Source organism: Pterocles gutturalis, unplaced genomic scaffold (genome assembly GCF_000699245.1).
Source record: "Pterocles gutturalis isolate BGI_N339 unplaced genomic scaffold, ASM69924v1 scaffold10649, whole genome shotgun sequence".
NCBI classification, from domain to species: domain Eukaryota; kingdom Metazoa; phylum Chordata; class Aves; order Pterocliformes; family Pteroclidae; genus Pterocles; species Pterocles gutturalis.
In genome coordinates this window covers 5,911-24,648 of record NW_010128339.1, presented here as the reverse complement: position 1 = coordinate 24,648, position 18,738 = coordinate 5,911, and the positions used below count along the sequence as shown (strand labels likewise).

Below are 18,738 nucleotides of genomic sequence, written 5' to 3'. Positions count from 1 at the left end.
TCTACAATTTAAATAGGAGACTGTGAAGAGGAAAAACAAAATCTGACATCTAGCTTTCAGATAGAGATTTGACCAACAGAGCCACATATATTGCATACTGATGACTGCATACAATGATTATTTTCTGTAAAGGTTACTAACCAAACCTTTAAAGCTGTAATTCTTTAAATCAGAGAAAAACTTGGGTAATTTAAATTAAAGTAGGCTCCATAATACCATTCCATGGTTTAGGGAAAAAAAATAATTTAAGTAAAGACATTTTGTGCAAAACAGAAAACCTGGATACTTGACGTTGGCAAGAGAAGCTTTTGTTGCTAAAACTGTCAAAATGGCTAAAGCTGGTACACAAAAAAAAACTGTATTAAAATGGAGATTATTCCAAATAACACTTAATATTTCCTGGTTTTTTCCTAGTTTTGAACACTTAATATTTCCTGGTTTTTTCCTAGTTTTGAAAGAAACAAAGAAAGTCTAATAGGGAACTTACTAGCAACTTCTTGAATAGAAACTGATTTGTCTGCAGCCCATTTTTAACTTAAAAAAAATAACATTTTTATAGTGCTCTTTTAAGTGTATTCAAACTTAATCTCCATGGTACAACATAAAAGCCATCCAAATGTTTTAAAGCTTTTATCATGCAAAAGTTATAGAAACAAAACACAGACACATTATGGAGGTCATCAGTCTCTTTTAATGGGGGAACTGTATATTTCAATCTTGTTTAGATTAGTACATAACCAACCAACCACCCAACACAGAAACAGGTGTAAAATATATTTGATCCTGCTTCAAGAAAAAGGGGTCTCCAATTTCAACTGAGGGCAAAGAAGATGTAGTCCATATTTTAATAATCATATTTATTATAAAAATACAACTTTCAGCAAGTCCATATACATTTAACAAGCTTCTGCCCCACAAGCATACTACTAAAAACCCTAAAAAGGTGAAGTGTCAACTTCAGTATTACCCTTAGAGACATTACAAAATTAGAGAAGCTAGGTGTGAAAGAGTATTAATAAAGAGCCAAAAGCCTTAAGCTTTAGTGGAAAAAAAAATAATCTAGTAATAACTAGTACATCTGGCAGTTAGTCAACACAATTGCAAAAATATATTTTATTATCAGAGTGAACTGCTGACTATATTGACAGAAGAAAACACAGTTTCAAGTATGTATTCATCTTAACATTGACCTTCAGAATTAGTTTTTAATATCTTGTTTCCTGGGAGGCAAGACCCATTTTTAGAATGCTTACTGACACCACTGAAGAACACTTCTGTTAGTCAAACCAGCTGATATGTCTTCAATTTTATTGGTAGCCTACCAACTGTATAAGTTAACTAAATATCCATATTTAAATATCTGGCCAGGGACTAAGAGGTTTCTGAAATATATGCTAAAGGCAAAAAAAAGTACGTGAGGAAATTATTCACTTTCTATGAGAAAGGACAATAGTGCACTCACTCCCCCTCTGTATAGAAAAATCCTAACAAAACATTTATAAGTCTAATGTATGTATATTTAAGATCCTAGGCTACGAGCATCATTAGATATTTTAACTGATAAAACTTAAAATATTCTGCCATGCCATAAAATACATACTTGTACTTTTGAAAGAAGTTTGGAGCTTCAAAAAGTTTGGACCACTCTGCCTTACTCAGCAAAATTTCATCTGTGATAGCAAGACCTAAATTATAAAAAAAACATTTCAACTTTTTTTTTTAAATACAGTTTAGTGCGCAGAATAAAAACAGCTTAACTTAGCAAAGGTTACTATGAATTACTTCCCCCCTTCAAATTAAAAGGAATTTATCAACCACCTTTATATTCCAGTCATACATTAAGTGGTCATTAGTTACACAAACCATGTTACTAAAAGAACATCAATAAAATACATTTAGAAATGTATGTTAATCGATCAGACTGCAAAGCAAAAATACACTAAGTCATCAGTGTAACATAGCTCAATTTAATCTTTTGTGTATGCCACAGTAACTAAACTAGTCAGTCCAAAGATTATTTTTTCCTTACAGTACCTGAATTATCTCTTGTGCAAAGGCAAAGAAACAGCGAGACAAGTTACTTCTCTGCCTGAGAGAGCTACTAGTAGTTGCTCTCTGCATCAAGTCTACTCCTTGCTTTGATGATGTTTTATGTACCATCATTATTATCCAAGTAGATGATTAGGATAAATCTAGAGGGCTCATCTACAAGCAAGTATATTGTCTTACATTAGGCCTAGAACTGGCCATCAGGTGTGATTACTACACTAATCTTCCAAATGGCAGGACACTATCAAAAGCCACAAAAATAAACAAAAATATATTGTACCATTAATTCTAATTTCCAGAGCACAAGGCATTCTAGTTAATCAACCTCAGTTTCTAAGAGTGAAGGACAGATCTGCTGAAGTCTCTACCAAATTTGGAATTTCAAGTGTAACAGACCGAGTTCTACTTCCCTTGGAAGAGAGTTTCACATCAAGAAGCTATTTAACATCCTCCCACCTCCCCACTCACAGAGCATACCCACAATGGAACTATTTTACATCTGTTTGAATACATTCATATAGAGAGCATAAGATAATACTTACCTTGTTTAAATTCCTCAACCATGACCATCCGTGTGGAAACGGACACATTGTAGGTAGAGTTCTGCTGTGGGTATGCTGGTGTAATTATAGGCATAAGATGGTACCTATCACTGGGATTTACCTATATATAACAACAGCCAATCAGTTTTCTTCAAGCATACACACGAGTTAACAAATTTGGATTTTTTTCCCTTTACTACAACTGAGTCTTAAGTTCTAAGAGATCTTAGTTTGCAGACCAAGTAAATTTACCAGTAGTTTAGAGAAAGTTTAGAAAACAAGGATAATGTTTCCACAAAGAACATTATTCTGAACCACAGTCACATGGGAGGGCTGTAACCTGTCAGCACATTAAGATCAAGTTGCAGGCATTTCTAAGTCCAGAAATATCAACTGAACAGAACTATTTTTCTCTTTAATAGAAATAAGCTTGTGATCATGTCAAAACAAGGATACTTTATCACCACATGAGCACCTTCAGAAGAAGGACTGTCTTCAGACCTTGTGAAAGATATTTTACACTTTATTTTTGTAACACTACTGAAAATAAAGAGCCAGCTTAAGATGAGAGGCTCTCGTCGACCTAACAGAAGCATTGCTTGTGTTAACGTATCTTTTATTAAACAGCACACAGGGAAACAAAGGGACAAAACACACGCACACATAATACATTTTAAATAACATTAGGATAGCAATGTGTAGACAGCAAGGACAAAACCCTGTCATTAACTTACCCCACTTTGTTTAGCTACTACAAAATAGACGGTTCCTATCACACGCTGACCTTGAACCCCTTACCCCAGGAATAACAGTAAGATTCAAGAACACTTTCAGCTGTCTCACATTATTTAAATGTGGACTTTTGTCAACCAGAAAAAAAACAGATTTGAAGCACAAAAAGGGCATATAACTCAACCTCTGGTGCCTACACTATTCACCCAAAAGATTAGTTGAACACTAACGATTCTAAAATTGACAAACCAGAAATGAACACATTCACGCTACGCCCTACTGAAACCTCAGAACGTGAGCTGTGCATCTTCTGCAAGCCATTTTATTGACTGCCTGAAGGACATTAATGTTCCATGTCCTTAATATAGGTGCTACAGAGATCAAATACTATAAATAACATACAAAACAACTTAAGATTTCAAGTTATGATCTTCTTCGGTCCAAGATGAAAAGACACATTACTACAACTATATGGAAACAAACCTATCCAGCTATGACTGTTGCACGGAAGTGAAATCAATAGACTCGGAAAAGTAAACAGGTTTTAAGTCAGAAACAAACAGTTTTGGTTTTAAGATAAGCAGTTTTTTAAAAATGCATTGCTTTAAGGCATGTATCTAATTACACTGAATATTTATTAAGATCACTTACTGTAGAAGTTGGGAGCAAAAAGTACATTGTTCAGCAACTGTGCTTCAGGCGGTCAGTTTACAAAGTTAAGCTAACATTGTTCCACACTCAGAAGAACTAGAGGTTACTTATAAAGATGACATAATACCAAATATTAAGTTTAATAAACCTAAAATGAAGTTCACCAAGGATTCTTTAAGCAACTGAATTTATTGTACAGTGTGACTTAGAGGGGAAAAAATAACACACTAACCCTTGGGTCCCATACAGGCAAATTAAGATTGCATTCTTCTGGCTGTTTCAATAGCACTGGATTTGGCCATTCCCTGTTCAAAAAGATTGTAGCACTGAATAAGACTATTGGATACAACCATGTACGTTCAACAAACAATACTTTTGAATGTGATCCTTCGTATCCTGCTCTCAAGGTATAGATAGCATCATTTCCTCAAGACTAAGCTGGTCTAACTGGTGTTGTTTAAATAAGGTGTATTGCTGAACTACAATACAGCTGTAATTAGCTTCTCCAGGGCATCAGAGCAATGATTTTTCTGCAGTCTTGGAACTTTATAACCACTGGTTTAGATAACTAAAGTAAACTCTCCTAAATTCTTCTTGAAATCTACCTATCAAAGATAAATTCGTCTATGGAGATTGACATCAGGTCCATCTTCAAGCTAGCTGCTTCATGGACAAACTACAGAAGAAACAGCCAGCATGATTACAGCATCATAGGATTGTTACAAAGCACATGTCTCAAAAAAATTCAAATCAAGACAAAAAGAAACCATGCTGAATGAAACACTAAGAAAGAGGAACAGAAATGTTACTTTTCCTTCAAGTTATCTCTACTCCCATGAGCAAAGTTATCTTCCTATAAAGAATAGACGTCAGTTAATCTGTTCGTATTTGTACATTAACGCTCCTGTGCTATGCAGATAAAATGGACAGCAGCATACGGAACAGAGCTTGCAACCAATTTTCCTCTATTACCTTAGTGTGGCATGGTATTATTAAACACTAGGTACCTCAAAGAGCTACACATCCTATGGATTCAAGACCATGAAACTGTGCAAATTACCTTCACATTAGGAAGGAAAGACAATATACTCGAACTAAATCAACAACTTGGTACAATGATTCTTAAAAATCTGCCAATATCTCATGAAGAATATAGGTATCCATACACACTTTTTTTTTCTTTCAAGAAAAACAGTATTAATTTGTAACCTGCGAAGTACATTTTTGTCCCATTCATTCTAAATTTACTTTGAATGTTCTCGCTGCTCCCATCAGAGTTACTCAAACAATCTTTCTGAGGTAACTAGCGCAGGAGTATGAAACTACACGTAACTCCAAAACACTTACCTCTCCACACTCACAGGACTAAAAAACACACTTCTGCCCTTGGTTCTCCTGAACTGCATTTAAACTATGTGCCTAAACCAGATACTGACATACCTCCTCCTTTTCCCATTAGCCCAGTATCTGAATGGTAAAAGACTGAATTTTGGGGTGTCAGCTCTTATTTTGCACTAAGTATTTTATCTGAAGAGATAATATTGAGTTATGACATACTTAAGAAAATTTTAATTAAAAACGGTGTGTTTTTGTTTTGAATGCTTTAAGAACAAGATATGTTGGATGACTTATTGAAAACCTGAAGCTAACAACTTTCTGGCAGCAAGAACAATGCTTATAACTACCATCTTAACCTGCTAACAGCTGAAAGTGATACCATAAAAACAGGACTAAAATTTAGTGTCTACAAACAATTTTATTTTAGTGTAATCTAAATTTAAAATAAAAAACATACCATTTAGAAAATACCAAGAAAAATTTATGTACAAGAGTTGATGCTATTGCATTTGGATAAAGCTGGCAAGTTCTTGCTACTAGCATAGCCCAGGAAACACCGCCAAGGAAACCTAGTATATTGGAATAGATGTTGTGGCCTGTGGATTGAGAAGGAAAGAGACAAAAAGGAGAGTTATCAGCAACCATAAGAGTTAATGAAAACTTCACAATTTTTGGGAATAAAACTGCTTACGTTTTGCCCACAGTTTGATAGCTCTCAGTGTTAACCTGAAGTTGTCAATGTTTGGTACTAGATGCAGAATTTCATCGGTTACCCGGCAACCTGCCAAAAGAAAGAATCCATTACGGTTGTTGCCTCTGAAGTTTTTTGCTGGCTTACCCTCCCTCACCTTCAAAGCTATCAGACTTTTTAGATCAGCATGCTGGAAACTCATTTCATATTTTGATCACTTTTGTTTTAAATTAGAAAGCTTAACATTTTTGTTTTGTTTTTTCCTCCCTTTTTCACTGTTTTACAGCAGCACTCAGTAAGATAATTCATGCACACAGTTATAGTTTTGGACTGCTACTTGACTTTCTGTTATTATTAATGAACTGTATAAGCTGTTTAAGAAACAAACAAGTTTCATATTCTGCTATTACGGGATTACATGCAGCCTATCATAGAACATGCAGACAAATTTAAAAAAGCATGAGTCTTGATGGACCTACAGAAAATCTGGTCAAATCTTTGTTTGAATTCACAAGAACACACTAAAAAGAATATGTTTTAGACATTTGAGTTGTATAATTACTTTGATGGGATATTTTCAGGCTTAGAATAACACTACAAATTACAACATTAACTGCTTTTTTCTTTTTAATCAAGAACAAGTAGTTGTTCATAGCTACTACATAGTTGCAGAGAGCTAGTTGCCAGAAAATGGTATTACCTAACACTAGAAAAGTTCCTTTCAAAGCAGCCAAGAAGCAGCTATGAATTCTAGAGACTACATAAATGTTAATTTCACAAAACAGCACAAATTGCTGTAGTAATCTCAAATTATCAAGTTTTCAGCTCATAAAAAGTCAGTGATATATCACATGTTCCTCTTCCTTGACAAGTTGCATACTGGTTGAAGCCCCTACCATCCAATACTTAAATAATTTTTTAAGCTGTGGTATTACAGAAAAGTTAAGGATTACACAAACTGGCAAGCCACTAAAGACCTGAACTCAAACTGACAGTATTTTGATATCTCCAATTTATCACTGAAGCAATTTCATGTATGCTTATGCATATTAAAACACATACAAATTAGAAAACACGCACACATTTATTTCTAGAAATAGACAGTGCTCCACACAGAAGTCTTGCAAGTCCCATTAATTTCTAGGTAGAACCATTTACTACCTAAATAAAAGAAAAAATTTTATCAAAATCTGGCCAACAATAAACAACCCTTCTCTCCAAAAGGATACAGAAAACTGGCTATAACTTCCTTTCCAGATATGGAGTTGCTATATTTTCAGTCAAGTCCACAACTAAACTACTGTATCAAACAATCTAGGACACTTATTAAAAGACTAGATGGGAAGTTTATATGCAAAACTGTATATACATACCATTAAGACTTCGTATGCATCTAATGTCTAAATTTTTAAGTAGGCTATCGTCTCGTAGGTCTAAGTCCTCAGGAATAGTTTGCAGTGCTAATCTTGCAAACAAAATATCAATCTTAAAAAAAAGAGATAAGACATTAGAAAACTGTTCCTTCTTCTGTAGAATTCTGTAACCCATTTTCATCAAATTAACTAATAATAAGAACAGTAGTCTTCCTAGTACAAAGAATCTCTTTAAATACACACTAACACCCTTCACAGACATTAAAAGAAACACTTTCAGATGCTTCATCTATCTTAGGGCTCCTTTTCCAAGATGATAAAATACACATTAAAACTAATACAGAACCAGCACACACATAAAAATGATGTGGACTGTTAATGTAAATAAAAATCATTTGGGGACAAGCACCACTTCTAGGTCCAGAATACAAAATTCTGCTACATGAGAGCAAGTCGTGAAAACATAACCTAGTTTTAACCTAAATACTCCAAAATTATCACTGAATTACAGAAAAACTAGGAGACTCTGGCACACATGCAACTAGTTGCCTCTGTATAGGACCAGTATCTATGAACAGTCTGCATATCTGATTACAGAAAACAGGAAGCTCTGAAAATCCAGCAAGCTACTGAGCAAGAATGAATACGTTAAGTTCTGAAATTATGTCAAGTTTATTTGCTATTACTTCTGCAATAACGTGTCATCATAGCTTTTCTACATCAAGAACATCTAAGATACAATTCAGCATTGAACTGGAGTTTTACACTGTCCCATACAGAGCAAGGACATTACACAGAGTAGAGAAGTTAGTTTGCCTTTGCAGTCTTAGATTAGGTATCAGTCACTCAGTATGAGAATATAAATTGCCTATCAGCAACTTGTCTGCTAGGCAAGAAGCTCCCATCATCAGATGAGGCCTTTAAGCATTTCACCTGGCAAGACGATTAAATACTTAGTGCTACTGCACCAAGGACAAACAACATTTTAGTTACATTAAAATTATTTCACATAAAACGAAGCTGAAGATATCTTAAAATGAAGAACTTTCATTAAGCGCTTAAAATTTTGCATCCATCTGTTTTAACCTACGAAGCACTTCTCCAACGAAAAGTAATTTCAGTGCACTTATTTTGAAGTGTTTAATAGCTGGTCTTAATAACATGCAGTACAAATAGAAGTTTCCACTGAAGTCAAAAATATTGCTTTTCCAAGTAAAACAAGTTCAAAATTAACTTCAGCTTGAAGTTCTGTTCTGATCTCTAGGTCTAGATTTAAAGTTCATTGACAACAAAACTTTTCAAACAAAGAAACGAATAGCCGGTCCTATATCTTTTTTGGTGAAGGGGAACACAGGCACAGGGGGTCAGGAAATCATTTTTATACAGGAAGAACAAAAAAAAAATCAAGAAGGTTCTTGTTTATTTTAAGCAAGAACATAAAATGCAGCTGTAAAAACTGGTATTGGCAGAAACTTTTGAAGTTTAACTGACAAGATCGCCACAGAACTCAGGAAAAGAACTTTAGTTTTAAGTTGTTATTTTCAGAGAAAAAATTCTAACACCTTTTGCCTGGATTAGGAAAAGGAAAATTAAATTAAAATCTTCTGATACTATACATAAAAACAGCACTTATAAGTTAGCGTTCAAGACCAGAGAACTGTCATGCACTCTCAGCAACATGTGTTAAGTCTCAGTCATAAACCTAAGCCACCAGAACACATAATAAATTCCTATATTGGAGCAAGATACTACTTCTCTTACAGCAGACAATCCTTTAATTTCCCTATTTAGGCTCGTATTTGGAATTTCGTTTTTAAAAAAGGAGAGACAACACTGGCTTGAATATAAATGATTTAAAAAAAATACAAAAAACAGACTAACCAGAGGACTCCTATGGCAACTTTCAATATTTAGAATTAATACCCAAGCTATGTAAAGAGAAAACAGATTCTCCAGAAAAGTGTTCCTAATACCCAACTGTATATGGACAGTAATAAAGTGGCCAACACACACGCAAAGTCACAGGCTAGCTTACTGCATGGTATTACATTTCTCTGCACATCTCTCTCATTTGGAGAAAATACATCTCTCTGCCTAAGTGTCAACTGACAGAAACGTCAGTGAAAATACAAATAAGTAAAGCTGGATGGATAAGGGCAAAGGGGGTGGTTCATCTTCCCAAGACTCAAAAACTGCCAGTACCCTAACTAATGACCACTATAATTGCAAGGCAGAGATTTAACTCCAACTGGGAGAGAACGAACTGTCCAGTATTGCATACAATACCACAGCTCTTCAAATCATGTCACGTGTCAGAAGATTAGCATGGGAATTCTCTTCCCCACTGTGAAGTACCCTTCTTATACCCATCAGTTACTGGCTGCCATAATCCAACTGTAAGTCTGATGAACTGTGTGTATGAGCAGTTAATATGTTTTTGTCTTGTCGCCAAGATGACAGGTTGACTATAAAACAGTCTGAGACACATTAACAGAGTACCATCTGAAACCAGTGTTCCTGTTTTCTCAGCAACTTCTCCCAAAATTGTAAAAATCAAGTTAAGCAAGTTCATCACTCCAAGACAGCTGATCCATCAGGCTAGAGGCACCAGAACCATTGCTTTGGTCGTGTGTTTACAGATGTCCAAAGCAATCAGGACAAAGGGGATAGTCAGTTTGCTTTCAGCAGCCCATTTTTGAGAACTGATCAAAGAACACAGAACTTCCTATAGTATAAGTTACTGAAGCAAATCTGAATTTAAAGTTTTGAAAATTAGAAGCCAAAAAATTACTGAAGCCATATTATTTATTAATTTCTATTAAATATTAAGTCTTAATAATGCCAATATTGGTACTCTACAGGTCAGTAAACTGATCAGTACAAGTGGGTAGCAATGCCTAAGAAAGTACCAGGGAGATATTCTACACACAGCTTTATGGACCTCAAGAAAGACTTGTTTCAGTCTTACATCCCCACTATAAATTACACAACTGAAGACTGTTGTCAAGGACTTGGGTATGAACTTAGAGTCACTTCAAGAGCATTCATGTTAACGACTACTACATGAGATAGGAAGATCTTGAAAACTTTGTTTTAACCATATTCTACCAAAATGAAATAAAATATTATCTTTACCTCTATTCCATCAAAACAAAGTTTAATAACTGGGACAAAAGCTTCTTCAACAGCCTGGGGGGAAAAAAATTATATTTTATTTTCAGTATAGAGAAGAACATTTACAAGCAATAGCTAGCAGGTCTAAACAATCACAACGCAATGCTATTTATACAGATGCTTTTCTGTTTTCAAGTTGATTTTTGTCAGCACTGTCTTCCTCCACCACTGAGGATTTATGCAGTAAGCACTGATTTACTATGTGCTAAAGATCTCTAGACATTAATTATAACCCAAACTCATACCAACCAGCTCTGATGAAGTTACCTAAAGGTCCAACTCTCTCACTACATGTAGGACAGGACCAAGCATCTTTTATTCATCAAAGCATCTCTAAGTATTCTAAGGCCAATCTCTGGGAATTCTTACTCTAAGAGTCCTCTTAATTCTATCGTTTCTGCAGTTAGTATTTTATGAGAAATTACAAGGAGACAACTGTACAACTATGCAGTCTGACTTCACCTAAACCAGATGCACGTCACCAGTCTCCAGAGTCTGAGCATCTTTTCTAGATGTAGTCGTTAAGGTACTTTGACAAACCGTATCCATGATGAAAATATGGAATTTGATGTCTGCTCAGGGATCAGCTAGGAATACCACCTTCCTGAAATGAGCACCTTAACTAAGTGCAGATCTGCAGAGCACTGCTTTTGTAAAAGCAAAGAGAACTGCATACCTTCAAATAAGAAATTTTAGGAACTGACAAAGGCTATACACAGTTCTAAGAGTGTTCCAGTTCTCAACAAAATGAAGTGACCACACTACCCTATGCACTTAGCCTTAGTTAAGGTCACCTTAATATTACTGGTTGGCAGGATGGAGCCTAAGCAAAATATGAAGCTTACAGGTCTCAGACTCACTCACTAGAGCAACCATTAAGAAAGTCTAGGTTCCCGAAAAATGGAGATAGACAAAACTTTCTCAGACCTAGTTGGAATGAATCAAAAGTGTCATGACGCCCTGACCTAAAGGTTATTTGCATCATTGCAGAGCTACACAGAATAGTGTACACAGATCTACCTTACTGCTAAATCAACTACATTAGCTTGAGTTAGATAAGAGCTTAACAAACTTAATTGGAAATTTGAAAATCAGAATCCTCTTAATTACAGCATGTGGATTTAAAGATTACTAAAAGTGTTCAGAAGCATTCAAACAGCTGTTTCAGTGCATATATTACCGCCACATGTTTGCACTACCGTGGTAGTTACCAACTACAGCATGCACAGAATGGAAGAATGCTGCAGACACAGCTCCATTTGTTTTAGGGGAGCAGGACTAAATCAAACAAAGGTCAAGACTTGGCAGCAACTATCTTTATCAAAAAAAAAAAAAAAGAAAAAAAGAATTGCAGGAGAGAAAATTTACTCTGAGCCTACACTGAGAACATTAAAGCTCCCACCAGCTGGCTTAGGGAGGTTTGTCATTTAAGTATACTAGAAACAAAATACTGTATACCAGTGTGTCTTCTATTCCTACAAGGGAAATCTTCATCTTTACATGCCAAAAATCTCGCATCTAATGAGACATACTAAAAATTTAAGTTCCATTTTCAAATGCACAGCTGACAGCCAATATAGAAGGTTCAGTTAACATCAACCACTGTAGTTCTTTCTATAAGCATGAAATTACAAAGTATACTATTATGCTGCTGTTCTTAAAAGTTTCATTAAAACACACAAGTTTGGTCCTGATCCTTTTCAAGCTAACACTTGCATTTGCATCTGCCTACTGCCAGAGAACATGCAGAAATTTCAATTTTGCTGTACTAACACACATGCTAGATCATTCTACCATCCAGAATTTTAAATGAGTGTCTCTATAAAGTGCGAACAGAGAAAATGTGAAAGAATCTCTATTTATTTCAATTATGGTGATAGACTTTGCTGCAGGTTTAACTAAAATTCCACTGCAAGCCTTAACAGTAAAGTTATATTTACTTATTTCATGTGTTATCTTCCACTATTAACTTTTAACATCAGCAGTTCAGTTAGCTGTAACAGGCAGTTCACATACCCTCAGATCTTTTACTTCTTCTTGTTGTTTCAGTTTTTCATAAAATGATGTGAAAAAATCACTTCTTTCAACATGTCTTGGTGCAACACACAGGGCATCAATATCAGCACCTGAAATTGTTTATGAGCACAAGTAAGTTACCCGCAGTTCACACACATGAAATGCCAGCAATAGCCATAAATTTTTTTGAAACCAAACAGGAAAATTTAGTTTCTCTTCCTGTAGAACAGCTCTTATTGGGAATACGAAGTCAAACCAAATGAAAAAAAAATTAAAAAATGTTCATGGCCATTAAGTATACTGAATACATACATAAATTCTTCTTTCAATCATGGAACGTTTGTAGCAATTGTCAAAGAACAAACCATGAGAAGCCAAGCATACAATTTTCTCTATTTTTAAATAATTCCCAATTTTTTGGTCTGTTCCCAACCCATGACAAAAGCATAATACAGGAATTTATTTCTTTTAGAGTGAAAACTAGAGATAGCTGACAAAAATTAAAACATCTGACACCACTTCAAAAGACAGAAAGTTATTGTAACTTAAGTGTGACATTCATATATGCATCATTGCCTCAAACACACGAGTTTTTATTATAAAGTAAATGTTACCTTTTGTATGAACCCCTAATCTATAGGATCCAAATGTAAAGATTTTTCCTCCAACATTTTCTATTACAGACTGTGGAAGATTCTAAATGGAGCAAATAAAATTGGTTATTTTACCTTAACAAGTTATAATGACGTATACAACTTATTTTAAAATAAAAGGCAAAATATTCCACGAAATTTAGATTGTTTAAGGTATAGTTACTACTGAAATAATAATCTCAGCATTTACAGCAAAGACAAAGGTATGCTTGCCACTTGGGAACTATTGTTACATTTCAACTACATTACACATTACTGCCTCAAACTTGATAATTGTTCCAGCAGTTCTACACTTCAGATGCAAAAGCTCTAAAATATTATGGACGTTAAACATATTTGGTTAACACTCAGGCATTTTAGACCGACTTAGAAATTTATTATGGACTCAAATTTAGAGCAACAGAAAAATACTATTTGCACTATCAGTATTTATCAAATTACTTTCAGAGACACCCATTCTACGTTCTTTAGATAAAGTCTGGCTTTGCGAGAGGTATTTATGTTAAAATTGCTTGGGTGCATCTACTAAAGTTCCTAGACTTGTATCTGAAAAACTCTTGACTCCATAGTACCATGGGCAGAAAGAGCTGCCCTTTCACAACAAGATGCAATATTACAATCTGAAGCCCTACATTAATGCTTACACAGGAAAAGACACAAACAAATCAAACAATTAAGTATTTTGCAACGTATATTGGATTAACTTGAGCAGTTTCCAATCTTACACCAGTCAAGATATTCTCACTGGTTTTTTGTAAGGATCAACACATATACAGCAAGGTCGTTCCCACCCATTATCTTGTTCATATATAAATTACCATTTTGTAAGAGAAATGTAGAGAAGAAATACAATCCTAAATATACTCAAAGAAAAACATCTTAAAAAATTTTTTCTACCCCTAAAAAAAAAGCCATTGCCATATTTAGATTTTTTTTTTTTAATTATAGACTTGTAAAAGTTGTGTGTAGGGGTGGCAGAGAGTCTACAGAACTAACATTATAGGAATGACACAAAAGAAAAAGACCCGGATCATAAAGGTGCAAGAAGTCAATTTTAATATCTAGCATTGGTTCACAAAGCCAAACAACCTAAGCATAAAGCATAATATTATACATATATACCTCAACAAAAAGTTAAGCTATATGTCTACCTAGGGAGAAGAGGGTACAATTGAAAATTATTATTACAACTACCATGACTTTTCCCAATATTTATCAGTTTTCTTCTTTGACATGGTTCTACTTTCAAGCAGTGATGCAGCCTGGAAACAAAAGCAGCTACACAAAGGTAGTATTTGTTTTCCTAATTTGATCAAATTTGATCCCCAAATCTAAGATTCATCCTGTCTAGACTGGGAACATATTTTGGAATTCTCCTCCTACAGCAGTCTTAGTATGAGCAGTTCCACAAAAAATACATCCATACCTTGCTTTCACTGATTTCCCGTATCCATTCCTTTACCAGGTTATTCAGTTTTCCCAAAATTAGAATCCTATTGATAAAACAGTAGAATCACAGGTCATGAACTTAGATCAAACTAGTCGTACTTTTTTTAAGACTGATCAACATTACAGAGTAAGTCAACTACAGTAACACTGCAGATCTAATTACCGATCTTGTTATCTTACACACTGAAACAAAGTCACTCTTACAATATTCCCACTATTTTTCCCCTTTAAAGATGTTCGAGTGATTTAAACTCAAAAAATGCAAGTATGCAAGGCCTATACACATTTTAGGTATATGAATTCTACTCACTTTCAAAATAAAACACCTAGAAGAACAGTGAAAAGCAGTACTGAGAGCAAAAAATTTGAGAAGGCTTAATAAGGGGAAAAAAGTACAGGAGCCACTACAACAACACAGTTATGAAGAGAAAGAAATGCAAGCCAGCCTCTGAAATTTAAAAGGTTATTTTAATTCCTTTCTGAGTTCCAAGGTATTACTGTTATGGTGAGGGGGAAAAAAAAAAAAAAAAAAAAAAATCAATATTCCACTAGGTTTTTAAGAAAGAATTTGAAAGAACATAAACATGCTTGGGGTTCACTAGTCAACTACATGAACTTCAGCATAGGGGAAAACCACTGCTAGGGTGAACGTTTACTCACCTGCGTTGCAGTTCTTCTTCCTCTTCAAATACACCATAAGGTTTTAGGGTTTCAATTAATTTCTGGGTAAGCATGCAGTCAAACTCCTTGGGGGCAGCTAAACTGATAGGTGAGGTAATGCCATAATGCTTCTGCAGTTGCTGTGTTTGTGATCCCTGGGTTGTAACAGGACTAATAAAGGCAATTAGATAAAGTTACTGACAGAAACAAAACTTTTCATTATTTTTTCTCATCAGGGTAGCAGACAAGATACACATACTAAGGAAATAAAAAGTTATGCCTACTGTTCGCATTTACCTCCCAGATCAATCTGTGTTAAACCTGTGTTATTAAGGACAACAATAGAATTACCTTTCTCCAACTCTAAATACCAATTGCAGGGTTACAAGGTGCTATGAGGCGTGATCTTTTACATCAGCTGACTTCACACAGTCAAAACATTTACTTAAGTAAGGAGGCTTTACTACATTTTGAGCCCATCAGCATCACACAGTTAGCTTTAAGCCGACTTCTCTGCTGGCTAACACAACAGCTTCATTAGGGGATGGGGGGAGAATATCAGGTTTGTGCTAGACTTTGCGTAGCATGAGTACCAAGGACATAAGCAGTACTCTCTCCACATCCCTCATGTTTCCTTAACATGACATTTTACTTCATGCAAGTAACGCACCACAATGGACTAAACCTGTAAGGACCTAGTTCACTAGTAAACAGGCCAGTTACAAGCCTTTGTAGCATCCTTGCCTTGCATTTTTCAAGCTACACAAATAGATCCAAATAGAGCCAAATCTCAAGCACAAGGATGATACTTCAAGTCAATTCCCCATATTTCAATGCCACAAAAAATGAGAGGAAATGATGCAAAATAACTTCTTGAAATACAAAAGCAAAGTTATCATCATATTGTGAGAACTAATAACAGCTTTCCTAGATGAGCACCCTGGATGAAAAACAGCCATGCAGTTTTCCATAATGGGCATATATTTGTTTGGGATGTTCACATTTGAACACAGCCTTATTTTCAGAACACTTTGAGCTTTAAGGCTAGTAATTCCAAGTGTTTCAAAACTAAACTTGGTCCTGTGTAACATGCAAGTGTTTGGATTCAATGACTACTGCATGCTATACCCACATAGTTAAAACTGTTGAACCGATACTAGCAACAACAAGTAGCCATTAAAAAAAAATCTTAAACATATTCAGTATTGTTGAATATATTATATACCGTAACATTTAAGACAGACAAATTTTAAGCTTAAGAACACTTAGTCTTGCTCATTATATACTTCATAGCTTTAAAAAATACACTACTTAAATCTGTATTTAAAAAGCTCTAAAGGTTACCTGCAGCACTAAATACTAGTTTTACATTGATATATTGATAACTTTCCTCTGAATAATTAGTATTAGTCCCCCACCTTTAATTTTTGAAAATGAGAAATCAGTGGTTTTAAGCATACTGAAAAGCTTCTTTTCTGAAACCAACTTGTTACTTAATCAACCTTTCAGAAACTAACAAAAACATTATGATCTCTCATCAAAATACACATTTCAGAAAATGTGGCTATTATATCAACAGCTATTCCAAAAGCCTTACCAAGAATGAAAGCAAGTACTACCTGAAAGTTAAGGCAATGCTTATGTAGAAATGTTACATCTGCATTATTAAAGTCATACTCTTACTACATAAGATTACTCCCTTTCAAAAGGTACAAAGTAACTTTGTTAATACTAAATGTATAACTAATATTTTCATTCAGATTATTCATTAATCCTTTTTTTCCTGAATTTAATTATTCATTTTACTAGTGCAAAAGCTGTATCATCAGTATGGTCTCCTTCAACTTTCATAGAGATAAGGTCTAAAGAAAAGAGAGTCCTCCAAGTCAAAAATTCAAACTGGCAGTTTATGCAATAGTCCCATTCCTGGCAAGCATAACATTCCCCTGTATGTTGCTGTATTATCAGTCCTTCATGTTTATACATGTTATATACTATTTCTATCATACAAAACCAGAAACAATTTTCCAGGCTAACCACATATTATCGGTGGAAAAACTACAGCACAACTTTGCTTTTACTTCTGTAATCTGTTGTCACTGTCTCCTCAGGATTTCATTCCTCATTGCCATGAAGACTAGGTATTAAAATAGAACATCTTAACTTAAAATTGACAGAAATCAACAAAACCTAATTTTCCACAATGAAAAAATACTAAAAAATAGTATATTTTTTTTTAAAAATGAATCCCTAAGTAATCATGTCTGGAACACTATCTGATAGTGCTTCTGTCAGCTAAGAGGTTTCAATTACCTAATAAAGAATTTGGTAGCAGTAGAACAAATCATACAGACCTTAGGACTTCATGTGTGAATGAAAACATTTTTTTAAAAAAGATCTTCTGGTGAATTACATCAAATACTAATTCCAATTAAGGACAAAGGAAGCCACTAAAACAATTTCTCTTAAAAAAAATAAGTAGGAACGTCAACACAAATAGTAGCTTCAGCCACTTAGTTGCTACTAAAAAAGCAGTCAGAATACAAAAGGTCTCAATACATAAACATCCTTTGGATATTATTTTTACTTATACCACAAAGCAAGTAGTTAAATTCAAACTACAAATTCTCCCCTTTTGCTACCTGTTAATTTGAAAAAATAATTTTGCTTTTAAATTTAATATTTCAGTTTGTTCTTACGAGTTTTTAAAGCAGAAATCTAAAACAACCAATATTTTAGTTTTGTGTAACAATTTCCTGAAAGTCTACTGTAATTTTCACCCATCCATAACTAGAAACTGTATCCAATTCAAAAGGTATTAGACTTCGTTGAAAGTGCTGACAAAACACAGCCTGGCAGAGGCTGCTCCTAGATTTCAAAAAAAGACTCAATGTCACTCAGACCCAGATTCTATAAAACTGACTCCTGAAGTCAGTAATGCTGACAGAGCCCTCTCATCCCCCTGGCTTGTGAGGGGCATGCTTCACCAGCTCGAGAACTAAAACTTAAAAATAATCCTTTACCTTGCCCCCAAAATTACAATACATAAAAACCAACCAAACATCAGATCACTTCCCTGATCTGGTTTACAGCACAGTCCTGACAGTGCAATGTGCGGGTCTGTCTTCACAAAATACCATGATGATATGACCTAAACCAGGGTTATCTCCAACCCCTACAGGACCATCAGAGCAGGGTCAGAGGGCACAAAACAAGCTCTGAAACTGTTCCCTGAAACAACAGCTTTAACCACCTACTAAATCGATCACCTCATATACATATTCAGGAATTGTTACACAAAAACAGTTGCAGAAGTTACAGCTACTGCTTTTATATTCATGTATTTTATAAGAATGAAATAAGGATGTTGTCAACAGCACAGGATCTTCCCACACACCTGTGCCTGAAGG

At 34.8% G+C, this 18,738-nt stretch overlaps 1 protein-coding gene across 1 annotated transcript in view; it reads right to left on the bottom strand.

The window, feature by feature from the left end:
* LOC104466234 (poly(A) polymerase alpha) overlaps window positions 1-15,507 on the bottom strand; it is a gene marked incomplete at its 5' end in the record, with an annotated part of 34,949 nt that extends 19,442 nt beyond the window's left edge. Inside the window, 11 exons of the mRNA XM_010079589.1 lie at window positions 1,601-1,685; window positions 2,592-2,712; window positions 4,207-4,279; window positions 5,770-5,908; window positions 6,004-6,093; window positions 7,377-7,488; window positions 10,512-10,565; window positions 12,567-12,676; window positions 13,181-13,262; window positions 14,646-14,712; window positions 15,329-15,507. Coding sequence (XP_010077891.1) covers window positions 1,601-1,685; window positions 2,592-2,712; window positions 4,207-4,279; window positions 5,770-5,908; window positions 6,004-6,093; window positions 7,377-7,488; window positions 10,512-10,565; window positions 12,567-12,676; window positions 13,181-13,262; window positions 14,646-14,712; window positions 15,329-15,507 — 1,112 coding nt within the window. The remainder of the gene's footprint in view (window positions 1-1,600; window positions 1,686-2,591; window positions 2,713-4,206; window positions 4,280-5,769; window positions 5,909-6,003; window positions 6,094-7,376; window positions 7,489-10,511; window positions 10,566-12,566; window positions 12,677-13,180; window positions 13,263-14,645; window positions 14,713-15,328) is intronic.
* Window positions 15,508-18,738: the final 3,231 nt, after the last annotated feature.